The sequence below is a fragment of the Oncorhynchus mykiss genome, chromosome 8 (genome assembly GCF_057628025.1).
Source record: "Oncorhynchus mykiss isolate SJ-2025 chromosome 8, ASM5762802v1, whole genome shotgun sequence".
NCBI classification, from domain to species: Eukaryota; Metazoa; Chordata; class Actinopteri; order Salmoniformes; family Salmonidae; genus Oncorhynchus; species Oncorhynchus mykiss.
The window spans coordinates 3,389,379-3,406,550 of record NC_143029.1 but is presented as its reverse complement, the minus strand read 5'-3'; the positions used below and the strand labels follow the sequence as shown (position 1 = coordinate 3,406,550).

The 17,172-nt window shown below is 47.5% G+C and overlaps 1 protein-coding gene across 1 annotated transcript; it reads right to left on the bottom strand.

Moving 5' to 3' along the window:
• On the bottom strand, positions 1-2,543 carry LOC110529251 (transcription factor 21). Its single transcript, XM_021611368.3, has 2 exons — positions 1,639-2,543; positions 1-592 (listed from the first exon to the last, which is right to left on the bottom strand). The coding sequence occupies exons 1-2, from the start codon at positions 2,218-2,220 to the stop codon at positions 503-505; spliced, it is 672 nt and encodes a 223-aa protein (XP_021467043.2). The 5' UTR covers positions 2,221-2,543; the 3' UTR covers positions 1-502.
• Between the last annotated feature and the right edge of the window lie 14,629 nt (positions 2,544-17,172).

Below are 17,172 nucleotides of genomic sequence, written 5' to 3'. Positions count from 1 at the left end.
TTTATACGATAAAATGAATACATTTTATTTAGTCCTAAATACAATCAGGCGATTACAATAACGGACACATTTTCATGTGCGCTTCCAAATCGGTGACCGACAACTTCACCTGTAAAAAAAAATGTTATATATACACACACACACACACACACACACACACACACACACACACACACACACACACACACACACACACACACACACACACACACACACACTTGTATGACAACATTTTTATACAATGCATTTTAAAAGTATAAAACCGAATACAAAACTCTAGCACAACCTGTCCTCGAACCAGCAAAGACAACATGTAAACAATTTAAATAGGCGTATAAAATCCGTTTCTCTGTAGGGTGAACCCGCAAGAGAGTGCGCACTCTCCCGGTTATTCCCACTCAATATTTGGTTTAGGAGATATGACATGCATGTCTGGTCCACCTGGAAAAGTCCGTTCCCGGTAACGAAAACGTTAATGAACATGTCATGTCCATCCGTTCCATCACGAGGCAGTTGTTCCACACAACCGGGTGGTGTTGAGCATCTCTTTCAAATCGTTCTCGGGTTTACCGGCGACCATGAAGGGCCACGTCTGGAGAGAGAGAGGATCAGGAAATCAGCTCACCGCGCAATAGAACAACACTATTAGGTTAACAAAACATATTTATTAAAACACTAAAACACACTATTATAACATCAGTAATATTACAGTAAGGTCCAGTATATATAAATATATATGGATAATGAGGGGAGTTTTAATCTGATGTGTGTAAAGGCTAAATACTGGGGCTACCACTCTTTAATAGACGACTGTCAAGCAGCGTAATGTTTCTAAACATCATTAGCATACTTGAATATCTAAATAAAACGGAGAGCTTATATTACAATACCTCTTTACATAGCCTGAACGTCCTGCAAAATGGGAATAGGCTAAACTGAATAGGCTAAACTGAATAGGCTAAACTGAATAGGCCAAACTGAATAGGCTAAATTTAATAGGCCAAATTTAAATAGGCTAAATTTAATAGGCTAAATGTGAATAGGCTAAATTGAATAGGCTAAATTGAATAGGCTAAACTGAATAGGCTAAACTGAATAGGCTAAACTGAATAGGCCAGGCGCTAAATAACATGGAACTCTCCTAAATATACCAGTTGTTTCTGTTTGGATAGGCCCTGTTGTGAAATGATACTGTTGAATGTTTTTGTTGTTGTGAATTATATTGTCCAGACAATTTTGAGTAAACAATCAAATGCTATGTAGCCCTTTGGACCATCAATAAGCCTAAACCTATTAACATAGCCCCATCCAAACCTCTCCAATCAACCTTAAAGTGACCGTCAGAAACACTTCAACTCATGTCACGTGTTTGATTCATGACGAGAACTTGGATCTCTTTTAATTGTAAGCTTATCAGGCAAAGGGTAGGTAAAGGGTTCTCTTTAATTCTAAGGCTCCGGGTTTTCCCCGCTAGCCACTGTGCTACATTTGCCCATGCTTTGCTTACTCTTTGGAGTAGACCGGGAGTAGACCGGGTATCAGTAAAGCACTTTGTGACAACTGCTGATGGAAAAAGGACTTATTGAAAAAAAAACGTCTTTGTAAAATGTATTTGAAATGCTGAAGTGTGTTTCTCACCAGGTTCACGGGGTGATTATAACCGTTCTCGTATTTGTCGTTGGCAAGGATCTGCCGTAGATGGGCGATGTAGCTCGAGGCAAGGCGCAGCGTGTCCAGTTTGGAGAGCTTGGTGTCCGGTGGGACCCACGGTAATGTCATCTTCAACCGGGAGAACGCTTTTGACAGCACGCGCATCCTCGCTCGCTCTCGTGCGTTGGCTGCGTTCCTCTGCACAGGTTTGCCGCACCCCTCGTGGGCCACACTGTTCGGCTCCTTCTTCCTACTGTACGCTGTTTTCCGTTTCTTTCCCGCTGCAGCTTTATCGTTGGCCGAGCCGCCCTCGCAGTTCGAGCTCTCCTCTGTGCTCTCGTTCGACGTACCAGAGTCTTTACCGGAAGAGCCGAACTTCAGGATGCCGTCCAGGACCTCGTCGTCGAAGTCGCTAAGCGACCCGGTGGACATGTTCGGTTGTCGGTTGGGGCGCGTGGCCTCAGCAGAGTGTGGCACGGGACGGACTAAGACTGCCGGAGACTGGGGTGAGCGAGCTCCCCGTTGTGTGTCCTCCTCCTCCTCCTCCTCTAGACCCAACAGGCTGCTCATGAACCGGAGCGGCAGAGGATGTGAAGGAAACGGTAAGCAGTCCTACCATTTATCTCTGTGGGCAGGGGCGTGACCGCGAGGGAAGGGGAGCCAAGGGGAGGGATGAACATTTCTACACGTCTCCAACTCCAATATTGTGGACGCTATAGTGAAATAACTGGGTCTGTTGTAAAAACATGTATTTTATGCCAGCTATTCATAAGCAGCCAATCATTTAAAAACAAAGGACAATCTGCATGGGTATAACCAGGGGAGCCGCCAGGGATTTTGGGCCCCTTGAAAAGATATCTCATTTGGGCCTCACCATCACAGGCCACACCAACCCTGCGCAATTGCTGTAACCACACACCTCTCGAACCCAATCGACCCATTCAAATGTTTATTAAATAACTCTCTACCTGTACCCACACACCCCCAGAACCCAATGGACCCATTCAAAGGTTTAAATAACTCTCTACCTGTAGTCACACACCTCCAGAACCCAATCGACCCATTCAAAGGTTTAAATAACTCTCTACCTGTAGTCACACACCTCCAGAACCCAATCGACCCATTCAAAGGTTTAAATAACTCTACCTTTGCAGGCTTGCAACTCTCTTGTAGTCCCAATATTTACTGTAGGATATTTACTGTGTGATATTTACTGATAGTGAGCTGTGATAATATAACACTGTGCAGACATGCATGCAACAGACTGCATACAGTGGAATTCACTATTTGATGCAAGACTTCTATAGGAAATGAGCTCAAGGCCATCTTTTACAGTCTAAATGTCATTTTAATGGTAAAAATCTTCAATGGGAAATGATCTTAACATGAATAAATATCTTAAAATAAATATAACTTAAATATACATTATAACCTCTTCAATTAAAATAAACGAACATTATAATCTATAGAATGATATAACAAACAAAATAATGAAATCAGAAGCAGATTTCTGAACTAAGTACACATACCAACGAGACAATAAGCAGCTGTGAAAGTGGAAATGGAAAACAACAAGGAAATGAAAAGACCTGAAGGTGGCGCTAGAGGAAAGGTCAAGAGGTCTAATCAATAGGTTTCCTCCACTTGGGGGCTTGATTGTGAACAACAGGTTTTATGGTCAATCCAGCCATTACTTTGAGATATATCTTGTTCTCAGTCTTGTTCTCAGTCTTGTTCTCAGTCTTGTTCTCAGTCTTGTTCTCAGTCTTGTTCTCAGTCTTGTTCTCAGTCTTGTTCTCAGTCTGTTCCCAGTCTGTTCTCAGTCTTGTTCTCAGTCTGTTCTCAGTCTTGTTCTCAGTCTTGTTCTCAGTCTTGTTCTCAGTCTTGTTCTCAGCCTGTGGGCTTCATGTGTGTAGTGATCCAATATCCATAGACATGCCATTTAACATATATCACTGGCCCTCGCTCAGCCTTACTCACCAAGAGCCCAGCGCCGAGGCTTCTTGCTAGCAAAGTCACTGATCAAGTCTTTGAAGTCCAGCTTTCTCGTTAACTGACTTTCAATGAACAGCATGACAAGACTGCAAAGCCTGTCCTGGGACATAGTGGACCTGAAATAGTTGTTTATCAGTTTTAGCTTACTGAAAGCTCTCTCGCCACCAGCAACAGTCACAGGCAAAATAAATGTAATGTAATGCCCATTTCTCCAAGAATGCTTTACCTCTCCAAGAATGCTTTACCTCTCCAAGAATGCTTTACCTCTCCAAGAATGCTTTACCTCTCCAAGAATGCTTTACCTCTCCAAGAATGCTATACCTCTCCAAGAATGCTTTACCTCTCCAAGAATGCTATACCTCTCCAAGAATGCTATACCTCTCCAAGAATGCTTTACCTCTCCAAGAATGCTATACCTCTCCAAGAATGCTTTACCTCTCCAAGAATGCTTTACCTCTCCAAGAATGCTATACCTCTCCAAGAATGCTATACCTCTCCAAAAATGCTTTACCTCTCCAAGAATGCTTTACTTCTCCAAGAATGCTTTACCTCTCCAAGAATGCTATACCTCTCCAAGAATGCTATACCTCTCCAAGAATGCTTTACCTCTCCAAGAATGCTATACCTCTCCAAGAATGCTATACCTCTCCAAGAATGCTTTACCTCTCCAAGAATGCTTTACCTCTCCAAGAATGCTATACCTCTCCAAGAATGCTTTACCTCTCCAAGAATGCTATACCTCTCCAAGAATGCTATACCTCTCCAAGAATGCTATACCTCTCCAAGAATGCTATACCTCTCCAAGAATGCTATACCTCTCCAAGAATGCTATACCTCTCCAAGAATGCTTTGCAGCTGCATCTTACAAATTACATTCAGGAGACCAAGAGGGGTCAAGTTAGGAGGGGAAAGTGTCAGCACATACAGTGTTCAGGTCACTTATGATGTCGTCCATAGCAGTAAAAACACTGTGTTCTGGAACCTAGTGTCCAGGTCACTTATGATGTCATCCATAGCAGTAAAAACACTGTGCTGTGTAGTCTACTACAGGTGTTGTTGCCTAGCTATAACTACATGCTGTGTAGTCTACTACAGGTGTTGTTGCCTAGCTATAACTACATGCTGTGGATCCTACTGCAGGTGTTGTTGCCTAGCTATAACTACATGCTGTGTAGTCTACTACAGGTGTTGTTGCCTAGCTATAACTACATGCTGTGTAGTCTACTACAGGTGTTGTTGCCTAGCTATAACTACATGCTGTGTAGTCTACTACAGGTGTTGTTGCCTAGCTATAACTACATGCTGTGTAGTCTACTACAGGTGTTGTTGCCTAGCTATAACTACATGCTGTGTAGTCTACTACAGGTGTTGTTGCCTAGCTATAACTACATGCTGTGTAGTCTACTACAGGTGTTGTTGCCTTTGCTATAACTACATGCTGTGTAGTCTACTACAGGTGTTGTTGCCTAGCTATAACTACATGCTGTGTAGTCTACTACAGGTGTTGTTGCCTAGCTATAACTACATGCTGTGTAGTCTACTACAGGTGTTGTTGCCTAGCTATAACTACATGCTGTGGATCCTACTGCAGGTGTTGTTGCCTAGCTATAACTACATGCTGTGTAACCTCCTACAGGTGTTGTTGCCTAGCTATAACTACATGCTGTGTATCCTACTGCAGGTGTTGTTGCCTAGCTATAACTACATGCTGTGTATCCTACTACAGGTGTTGTTGCCTAGCTATAACTACATGCTGTGTATCCTACTACAGGTGTTGTTGCCTAGCTATAACTACATGCTGTGTATCCTACTACAGGTGTTGTTGCCTAGCTATAACTACATGCTGTGTAACCTCCTACAGGTGTTGTTGCCTAGCTATAACTACATGCTGTGTATCATACTACAGGTGTTGTTGCCTAGCTATAACTACATGCTGTGTATCCTACTACAGGTGTTGTTGCCTAGCTATAACTACATGCTGTGTAGTCTACTACAGGTGTTGTTGCCTAGCTATAACTACATGCTGTGTAGTCTATTACAGGTGTTGTTGCCTAGCTATAACTACATGCTGTGGATCCTACTGCAGGTGTTGTTGCCTAGCTATAACTACATGCTGTGTAGTCTACTACAGGTGTTGTTGCCTAGCTATAACTACATGCTGTGTAGTCTACTATAGGTGTTGTTGCCTAGCTATAACTACATGCTGTGTAGTCTACTACAGGTGTTGTTGCCTAGCTATAACTACATGCTGTGTAACCTCCTACAGGTGTTGTTGTCTAGCTATAACTACATGTTGTGTAGTCTACTACAGGTGTTGTTGCCTAGCTATAACTACATGCTGTGTAGTCTACTACAGGTGTTGTTGCCTAGCTATAACTACATGCTGTGTAGTCTACTACAGGTGTTGTTGCCTAGCTATAACTACATGCTGTGTAACCTCCTACAGGTGTTGTTGCCTAGCTATAACTACCCTCTACATTCCATTCCACATGAACAACAGAGTAGTGCACTACATAAGCCCTGGTGAAAAGTAGCACGCCTTGTTCAAAAAGTAGGGCACTATATAGGGAATAGCCTAGGGTGCTGTTTGGGATGTGGCCTATCATCCACCAACCTAATCCTCAAGTCCATTCATTTCAATGTGAGGTAATCCCCACCGTTGCGACTCTGCCGGGACTAGATTGTGGTGTGTCGCATGCTTGTGCTTTGCTTTACCGTGCGGAATGACAAACAGAAGTAGACAAACTACCACAGAAGGTGCTGATGTGGGGAGGCAGGTAGCCTATTGGTTAGAGTGTAGAGGAGGCAGGTAGCCTATTGGTCAGAGTGTAGAGGAGGCAGGTAGCCTATTGGTTAGAGTGTAGAGGAGGCAGGTAGCCTATTGGTCAGAGTGTAGAGGAGGCAGGTAGCCTATTGGTCAGAGTGTAGAGGAGGCAGGTAGCCTATTGGTCAGAGTGTAGAGGAGGCAGCTAGCCTATTGGTTATAGTGTAGAGGAGGCAGGTAGCCTATTGGTTAGAGTGTAGAGGAGGCAGGTAGCCTATTGGTCAGAGTGTAGAGGAGGCAGGTAGCCTATTGGTCAGAGTGTAGAGGAGGCAGGTAGCCTATTGGTTAGAGTGTAGAGGAGGCAGGTAGCCTATTGGTTAGAGCGTTGGGCCAGTAACCGAAAAGGTTGCTCGATCGAATTCCTGAGCTGACGAGGTAAAAATCTGTCTTTCTATCACTGAGCAAGGCAGTGAACCCACTGTTTCACTGAACCCACTGTTTCACTGAACCCACTGTTTCACTGGCGCCGAAGACGTGGATGTCGATTATGGCAGCCCCCCCTCACCTCTCTGATTCAGAGGGGTTAAATGTTCCGCACCTCTCTGATTCAGAGGGGTTAAATGTTGAAGACACATTTCAGTTGAATGCATTCAGTTGGACAACTAATGTTGTAGCCAAGGGAGAACCTGGCGACTGTCAGCACCGTTAATGGGAGCGTGAGAACAGGGCGGTGTCTTGGGGGGACTGGGGCAGATAGAGCACTCTGGCGCCTTCGGTCCCTCCGATGTAATGAATACCGGTGATCCCCGGAAACCCAGGAGCCGCTGTTTGGCCTCAGAGATCATTCCACACCGATTCCCCCCAAATCCTCTACCGGCCGAAACAAAACAACTGACGTTATGGGAAGGGTTAAGTGGAGGAAGAACAGACATATTGGGGAGGGTTAAGTGGAGGAAGAACAGACATATTGGGGAGGGTTAAGTGGGGGAACAACAAACATTATGAGGAGGGTTAAGTGGAGGAAGAACAGATATTATGGGGAGGTTTAAATGGAGGAAGAACAGACATATTGGGGAGGGTTAAGTGGGGGAAAAACAGACATATTGGGGAGAGTTAAGTGGGGGAACAACAGACATTATGGGGAGGGTTAAGTGGGGGAACAACAGACATATTGGGGAGGGTTAAGTGGGGGAACAACAAACATTATGAGGAGGGTTAAGTGGAGGAAGAACAGATATTATGGGGAGGGTTAAATGGAGGAAGAACAGACATATTGGGGAGGGTTAAGTGGGGGAAAAACAGACATATTGGGGAGGGTTAAGTGGGGGAACAACAGACATTATGGGGAGGGTTACGTGGGGGAACAACAGACATTATGGGGAGGGTTACGTGGGGGAACAACAGACATTATGGGGAGGGTTAAGTGGGGGAACAACAGACATTATGGGGAGGGTTAAGTGGGGGAACAACAGACATTGTGGGGAGGGTTAAGTGGGGGAACAACAGACATTATGGGGAGGGTTAAGTGCGGGAAGAACAGACATATTTGGGAGGGTTAAGTGGGGGAAGAACAGACATATTGGGGAGGGTTAAGTGGGGGAACAACAGACATATTGGGGAGGGTTAAGTGGGGGAAGAACAGACATATGGACCAGGGTCCATAACCACCCCATTTATGTCTGTCCCTGTGTGTGGAGAGAGAGGGGCTCAAAAAAGGTTAAAGCTGGAATCCTTAATGGTGTAACAGCCAGGTCCGTTTGCGAAACTACAACAACAAACAACAACATAATTTCACGCACATAGAACCAGACAGAAAGACAGGCAGGGCGTTCCCCTCACCTGGGCCCTTAGTAGTGTCACACATCGCTGGGCGTTCCCCTCACCTGGGCCCTTAATAGTGTCACACATCGCTGGGCGTTCCCCTCACCTGGGCCCTTAATAGTGTCACATCGCTGGGCGTTCCCCTCACCTGGGCCCTTAATAGTGTCACATCACTGGGCGTTCCCCTCACCTGGCATGGGCCCTTAATAGTGTCACATCGCTGGGCGTTCCCCTCACCTGGGCCCTTAATAGTGTCACATCGCTGGGCGTTCCCCTCACCTGGCATGGGCCCTTAATAGTGTCACACATCGCTGGGCGTTCCCCTCACCTGGCCTGGGCCCTTAATAGTGTCACACATCGCTGGGCGTTCCCCTCACCTGGGCCCTTAATAATGTCATACAGCGCTGGGCGTTCCCCTCACCTGGGCCCTTAATAGTGTCACATCGCTGGGCGTTCCCCTCACCTGGCCTGGGCCCTTAATAGTGTCATACATCGCTGGGTGTTCCCCTCACCTGGACCCTTAATAGAGTCATACAGCGCTGAGCGTTCCCCTCACCTGGGCCCTTAATAGTGTCACAGCGCTGGGCGTTCCCCTCACCTGGGCCCTTAATAGTGTCACACATCGCTGAGTGTTCCCCTCACCTGGCCTGGGCCATTAATAGTGTCACACATCGCTGGGCGTTCCCCTCACCTGGGCCCTTAATAGTGTAACATCGCTGGGCGTTCACCTCACCTGGCCTGGGCCCTTAATAGTGTCACATCACTGGGTGTTCCCCTCACCTGGGCCCTTAATAGTGTCACAACGCTGGGTGTTCCCCTCACCTGGGCCCTTAATAGTGTCAAATCGCTGGGCATTCCCCTCACCTGGCCTGGGCCCTTAATAGTGTCACAACGCTGGGTGTTCCCCTCACCTGGCCTGGGCCCTTAATAGTGTCACACATCGCTGGGCGTTCCCCTCACCTGGGCCCTTAATAGTGTCAAATCGCTGGGCGTTCCCCTCACCTGGGCCCTTGATAGTGTCACACATCGCTGGGTGTTCCCCTCACCTGGCCTGGGCCCTTGATAGTGTCACACATCGCTGGGCGTTCCCCTCACCTGGCCTGGGCCATTAATAGTGTCATACATCACTGGGCGTTCCCCTCACCTGGGCTGGGCCCTTAATAGTGTCACACACCGCTGGGCGTTCCCCTCACTTGGGCCCTTAATAGTGTCATACAGCGCAGGGCGTTCCCCTCACCTGGGCCCTTAATAGTGTCACATCGTTGGGCGTTCCCCTCACCTGGGCCCTTAATAGTGTCACAGCGCTGGGCGTTCCCCTCACGTGGGTCCTTAATAGTGTCACACAACGCTGAGCGTTCCTCTCACCTGGCCTGGACCCTTAATAGTGTCACATCGCTGGGCGTTCCCCTCACCTGGCCTGGACCCTTAATAGTGTCACATCGCTGGGCGTTCCCCTCACCTGGCCTGGACCCTTAATAGTGTCACATCGCTGGGTGTTCCCCTCACCTGGCCTGGGCCCTTAATAGTGTCACACGTCGCTGGGCGTTCCCCTCACCTGGGCCCTTAATAGTGTCACAGCGCTGGGCGTTCCCCTCACCTGGGCCCTTAATAGTGTCACACATCGCTGGGCATTCCCCTCACCTGGGCCCTTAATAGTTTTACACATCGCTGGGCATTCCCCTCACCTGGCCTGGGCCCTTAATAGTGTCACACGTCGCTGGGCGTTCCCCTCACCTGTCCTGGGCCCTTAATAGTGCCACACATCGCTGGGCGTTCCCCTCACCTGGGTCCTTACTAGTGTCACATCGCTGGGCGTTCCCCTCACCTGGCCTGGGCCCTTAATAGTGTCACATCGCTGGGCGTTCCCCTCACCTGGGCCCTTAATAGTGTCACATCGCTGGGCGTTCCCCTCACCTGGGCCCTTAATAGTGTCACATCGCTGGGCGTTCCCCTCACCTGGACCCTTAATAGTGTCACAGCGCTGGGCGTTCCCCTCACCTGGCCTGTGCCCATAATAGTGTCACATCGCTGGGCGTTCACCTCACCTGGGCCCTTAATAGTGTCACAGCGCTGGGCGTTCCCCTCACCTGGGCCCTTAATAGTGTCACACATCGCTGGGCGTTCCCCTCACCTGGGCCCTTAATAGTGTCACACATCGCTGGGCGTTCCCCTCACCTGGACCCTTAATAGTGTCACAGCGCTGGGCGTTCCCCTCACCTGGCCTGGGCCCATAATAGTGTCACATCGCTGGGCGTTCCCCTCACCTGGCCTGGGCCCATAATAGTGTCACACATCGCTGGGCGTTCCCCTCACCTGGCCTGGGCCCATGATAGTGCCACACATCGCTGGGCGTTCCCCTCAACTGGGCCCATTATAGTGTCATACAACGCTGAGCGTTCCCCTCACCTGGGCCCATTATATCTGGGTAACTATCTATCTGGGTAACTATCAAGTGCCCAGGTGTTGACCCTGGTCAGTCCTGTTATGGACCCTTTACACACAGTGGTTGGTGTTGACCCTGGTCAGTCCTGATATGGACCCTTTACACCCAGTGGGTGGTGTAACTGACCCTGGTCAGTCCTGTTATGGACCTTTACATCCAGTGGGTGGTGTAACTGACCCTGGTCAGTCCTGTTATGGACCCTTTACACCCAGTGGGTGGTGTAACTGACCCTGGTCAGTCCTGATATGGACCCTTTACACCCAGTGGGTGTTTAAACTCCACCAACGAAACTAGATCATCAAATTTTAAAATGTTCAGGAGAGAATTCCAGGACCACGGAGCTAAGTAACTAAAACTATTTCTACCATGACCTGTTCTAATTTTTGGTACTGTTAGAAGAAAATCAGAATGGGACCGTAAATTATATTTATTTACTGACCTGACTGAAAAAGAACAGAGATAAAATGGCATTTTACCCAATATGGCCTTATAAATCAGTGTATACCAGTGTTTAAGCCTACAATATGGCCTTATAAATCAGTGTATACCAGTGTTTAAGCCTACAATATGACCTTATAAATCAGTGTATACCAGTGTTTAAGCCTACACAAGGTCAATGACGACCAGCCAACAGCGCTGTAGAGATCACAATGATGTGTTAGACGTTTCTGATTTGTAATGAACCTGAGGGCTGCATGATACACTGAATCAAGTGCTCTCAGGGTCGTGGCTGAGGCCTGCATGTATATAACATCACTAAAATCTAAAACCGACAGTAATGTACATCGTACCAGCTCCTTCCTGGCCTCCAGAGAAAAACAAGCCTTATACTGGTAATAAAATCCTGTTTTCAGCTTGAGCTTCCTTATCAAGTTCTCTACATGCACAGTGAAGCTCAGCTTATCATCAACCCACACACCCAAATATTTGTACACTTTAACTTGCTCTATAATATATCCAGCCAATGTAGCAATGACATGATTTGTAACATGCCTGGCATTTGAAAATACCATACATTTTGTTTAACCCGAATTCAAAATCAGCTTTAAATCATACAGACTCTGTTGTATGATGTTAAATGCTCTTTGGGCATTTTCAAAAGCTAAAGATAAACTACTACCACTTGAATAAAGAACAGTATTATCTGCATAAAAATGAACATCCGCTGTTTCAATAAGATCCCCAATGTTGTTGATATACAAAATGAACAACAGTGGGCCCAAAATAGAACCTTGCGGAACACCTGAGCACACCTCTATGGACTCAGATTTACAACCATCCGCCATTACACATTATGTACGATTTGATAGGTAACTTATAAACCAATCTAAATCATGACCTGTAATTCCACAACATTTTAACCTTTGCACTAACACAGCATGGTCCACGGTGTCAAAAGCCTTCGACAAATCAATAAAAACAGACACACAATGTAACTTCTCATCAAGAGCACAGTGGATGTCATTTAAAACCTTCAATGTTGCTGAAACAGTGCTGTGGCCAGACCTAAAAACCTGATTGCATTCCATCTAAGATGTTCTTTTCTTGGAAGAAAACCTTTAGCTGCCTACTAACTTAGGACTCCAGTACCTTTGACAGTACAGACAACTTTGATATGGGTCGATAGTTGTCAAGTAGCGAAGGATCTCCACCTTTCAGGAGAGGCAGTACAAAAGCATATTTACATAACTTGGGGATTTCCTTAACATCAAGCGTGAGGTTAAAAATACATGTTAAGGGGTGGTGTTGACCCTGGTCAGTCCTGTTATGGACCCTTTACACCCAGTGGGTGGTGTAACTGACCCTGGTCAGTCCTGTTATGGACCCTTTACACCCAGTGGGTGGTGTTGACCCTGGTCAGTCCTGTTATGGACCCTTTACACCCAGTGGGTGGTGTTGACCCTGGTCAGTCCTAATATGCACCCTTACACCCAGTGGGTGGTGTAACTGACCCTGGTCAGTCCTGTTATGGACCCTTTTCACCCAGTGGGTGGTGTTGACCCTGGTCAGTCAATCGACTGCTCTTCCCTCTGCTAGCCTCTAGCTGATTCAACTGTTAACCCTTCAATTTCTAGTGAATCTTTGTTTTCATTTCAACAATTTACTTCTTGTGATGTGCTAGATGTTTAAGATAAATGTAAAAACAAAACATTCGCTGGAGCTGATATGCTTGATCCATTTTCCCATATTTTTTACCTGATGATTATACCTGGTACTATCCCCAGGGTCTGGAAGGAGGCCCATGTACTCCTCCTAACCTGATGATTATACCTGGTACTATCCCCAGGGTCTGGAAGGAGGCCCATGTACTCCTCCTAACCTGATGATTATATCTGGTACTATCCCCAGGGTCTGGAAGGAGGCCCATGTACTCCACCTAACCTGATGATTATACCTGGTACTATCCCCAGGGTCTGGAAGGAGGCCCATGTACTCCTCCTAACCTGATGATTATACCTGGTACTATCCCCAGGGTCTGGAAGGAGGCCCATGTACTCCTCCTAACCTGATGATTATACCTGGTATTATCCCCAAGGTCTGGAAGGAGGCCCATGTACTCCTCATAACCTGATGATTGTATCTGGTACTATCCCCAGGGTCTGGAAGGAGGCCCATGTACATCTCCTAACCTGATGATTATATCTGGTACTATCCCCAAGGTCTGGAAGGTGGCCCATGTACTCCTCCTAACCTGATGATTATACCTGGTATTATCCGCAAGGTCTGGAAGGAGGCCCATGTACTCCTCCTAGCCTGATGATTATACCTGGTACTATCCCCAGGGTCTGGAAGGAGGCCCATGTACTCCACCTAACCTGATGATTATATCTGGTACTATCCCCAGGGTCTGGAAGGAGGCCCATGTACTCCACCTAACCTGATGATTATATCTGGTACTATCCCCAGGGTCTGGAAGGAGGCCCATGTAATCCACCTAACCTGATGATTATACCTGGTACTATCCCCAGCGTCTGGAAGGAGGCCCATATACTCCTCCTAACCTGATGTTGTATCTGGTACTATCCCCAGGGTCTGGAAGGAGGCCCATGTACATCTCCTAACCTGATGATTATATCTGGTACTATCCCCAAGGTCTGGAAGGTGGCCCATGTACTCCTCCTAACCTGATGATTATACCTGGTATTATCCCCAAGGTCTGGAAGGAGGCCCATGTACTCCTCCTAACCTGATGATTATACCTGGTACTATCCCCAGGGTCTGGAGGGAGGCCCATGTACTCCACCTAACCTGATGATTATACCTGGTACTATCCCCAGGGTCTGGAAGGAGGCCCATGTACATCTCCTAACCTGATGATTATATCTGGTACTATCCCCAAGGTCTGGAAGGTGGCCCATGTACTCCACCTAACCTGATGATTATATCTGGTATTATCCCCAGGGTCTGGAAGGAGGCCCATGTACTCCACCTAACCTGATGATTATACCTGGTGCTATCCCCAGGGTCTGGAGGGAGGCCCATGTACTCCACCTAAACTGATGATTATACCTGGTACTATCCCCAAGGTCTGGAAGGAGGCCCATGTACTCCCCCTAACCTGATGATTATATCTGGTACTATCCCAAAGGTCTGGAAGGAGGCCCATGTTCTCCACCTAACCTGATGATTATACCTGGTACTATCCCCAAGGTCTGGAAGGAGGCCCATGTACACCTCCTAACCTGATGATTATATCTGGTACTATCCCCAGGGTCTGGAAGGTGGCCCACGTACTCCTCCTAACCTGATGATTATATCTGGTACTATCCCCAAGGTCTGGAAGGAGGCCCACGTACTCCTCCTAACCTGATGATTATATCTGGTACTATCCCCAAGGTCTGGAAGGTGGCCCACGTACTCCTCCTAACCTGATGATTATATCTGGTACTATCCCCAAGGTCGTGAAGGAGGCCCATGTACTCCCCCTAACCTGATGATTATATCTGGTACTATCCCTAAGGTCTGGAAGGAGGCCCATGTACTCCACCTAACCTGATGATTATATCTGGTACTATCCCCAAGGTCTGGAAGGAGGCCCATGTACTCCACCTAACCTGATGATTATATCTGGTACTATCCCCAGGGTCTGGAAGGAGGCCCATGTAATCCACCTAACCTGATGATTATACCTGGTACCATCCCCAGCGTCTGGAAGGAGGCCCATGTACTCCTCCTAACCTGATGATTGTATCTGGTACTATCCCCAGGGTCTGGAAGGTGGCCCATGTACTCCCCCTAACCTGATGATTGTATCTGGTACTATCCCCAGGGTCTGGAAGGAGGCCCATGTACTCCTCCTAACCTGATGATTATACCTGGTATTATCCCCAAGGTCTGGAAGGAGGCCCATGTACTCCTCCTAACCTGATGATTATACCTGGTACTATCCCCAAGGTCTGGAAGGAGGCCCACGTACTCCTCCTAACCTGATGATTATATCTGGTACTATCCCCAAGGTCTGGAAGGAGGCCCATGTACTCCTCCTAACCTGATGATTATACCTGGTACTATCCCCAAGGTCTGGAAGGTGGCCCACGTACTCCTCCTAACCTGATGATTATATCTGGTACTATCCCCAGGGTCTGGAAGGAGGCCCATGTAATCCACCTAACCTGATGATTATACCTGGTACTATCCCCAGCGTCTGGAAGGAGGCCCATGTACTCCTCCTAACCTGATGATTGTATCTGGTACTATCCCCAAGGTCTGGAAGGAGGCCCATGTACTCCACCTAACCTGATGATTATATCTGGTACTATCCCCAAGGTCTGGAAGGAGGCCCATGTACTCCACCTAACCTGATGATTATATCTGGTACTATCCCCAGGGTCTGGAAGGAGGCCCATGTAATCCACCTAACCTGATGATTATACCTGGTACTATCCCCAGCGTCTGGAAGGAGGCCCATGTACTCCTCCTAACCTGATGATTGTATCTGGTACTATCCCCAGGGTCTGGAAGGAGGCCCATGTACTCCTCTTAACCTGATGATTATACCTGGTACTATCCCCAAGGTCTGGAAGGAGGCCCATGTACTCCCCCTAACCTGATGATTATACCTGGTACTATCCCCAAGGTCTGGAAGGTGGCGCATGTACTCCCCCTAACCTGATGATTATATCTGGTACTATCCCCAGGGTCTGGAAGGAGGCCCATGTACATCTCCTAACCTGATGATTATATCTTGTACTATCCCCAAGGTCTGGAAGGTGGCCCATGTACTCCTCCTAACCTGATGATTATACCTGGTATTATCCCCAAGGTCTGGAAGGAGGCCCATGTACTCCTCCTAACCTGATGATTATACCTGGTACTATCCCCAGGGTCTGGAAGGAGGCCCATGTACTCCACCTAACCTGATGATTATACCTGGTACTATCCCCAGGGTCTGGAAGGTGGCCCATGTACATCTCCTAACCTGATGATTATATCTGGTACTATCCCCAAGGTCTGGAAGGTGGCCCATGTACTCCACCTAACCTGATGATTATACCTGGTACTATCCCCAGCGTCTGGAAGGAGGCCCATGTACTCCTCCTAACCTGATGATTGTATCTGGTACTATCCCCAGGGTCTGGAAGGAGGCCCATGTACTCCTCTTAACCTGATGATTATACCTGGTACTATCCCCAGGGTCTGGAAGGAGGCCCATGTACTCCTCCTAACCTGATGATTATACCTGGTACTATCCCCAGCGTCTGGAAGGAGGCCTATGTACTCCTCCCAACCTGATGATTATATCTGGTACTATCCCCAAGGTCTGGAAGGAGGCCCATGTACTCCCCCTAACCTGATGATTATACCTGGTACTATCCCCAAGGTCTGGAAGGTGGCCCATGTACTCCTCCTAACCTGATGATTATATCTGGTACTATCCCCAGGGTCTGGAAGGAGGCCCATGTACATCTCCTAACCTGATGATTATATATTTTACTATCCCCAAGGTCTGGAAGGAGGCCCATGTACTCCTCCTAACCTGATGATTATACCTGGTACTATCCCCAGGGTCTGGAAGGAGGCCCATGTACTCCACCTAACCTGATGATTATACCTGGTACTATCCCCAGGGTCTGGAAGGTGGCCCATGTACATCTCCTAACCTGATGATTATATCTGGTACTATCCCCAAGGTCTGGAAGTTGGCCCATGTACTCCACCTAACCTGATGATTATATCTGGTATTATCCCCAGGGTCTGGAAGGAGGCCCATGTACTCCACCTAACCTGATGATTATAGCTGGTACTATCCCCAGGGTCTGGAAGGAGGCCCATGTACTCCACCTAACCTGATGATTATACCTGGTACTATCCCCAGGGTCTGGAAGGTGGCCCATGTACATCACCTAACCTGATGATTATATCTGGTACTATCCCCATGGTCTGGAAGGAGGCCCATGTACTCCACCTAACCTGATGATTATACCTGGTACTATCCCCAGGGTCTGGAAGGTGGCCCATGTACATCTCCTAACCTGATGATTATATCTGGTACTATCCC

What these genes read in the sequence shown, in the direction of transcription:
- LOC110529251 (XM_021611368.3), bottom strand. Translation starts at nt 2,220, where the DNA reads ATGAGCAGCCTGTTGGGTCTAGAGGAGGAGGAGGAGGAGGACACACAA. An exon ending in ATAATCACCCCGTGAACCTG is followed by an intron (nt 593 to 1,638) that starts GTGAGAAACACA and finishes CTCTCTCTCCAG; the next exon opens with ACGTGGCCCTTCATGGTCGC.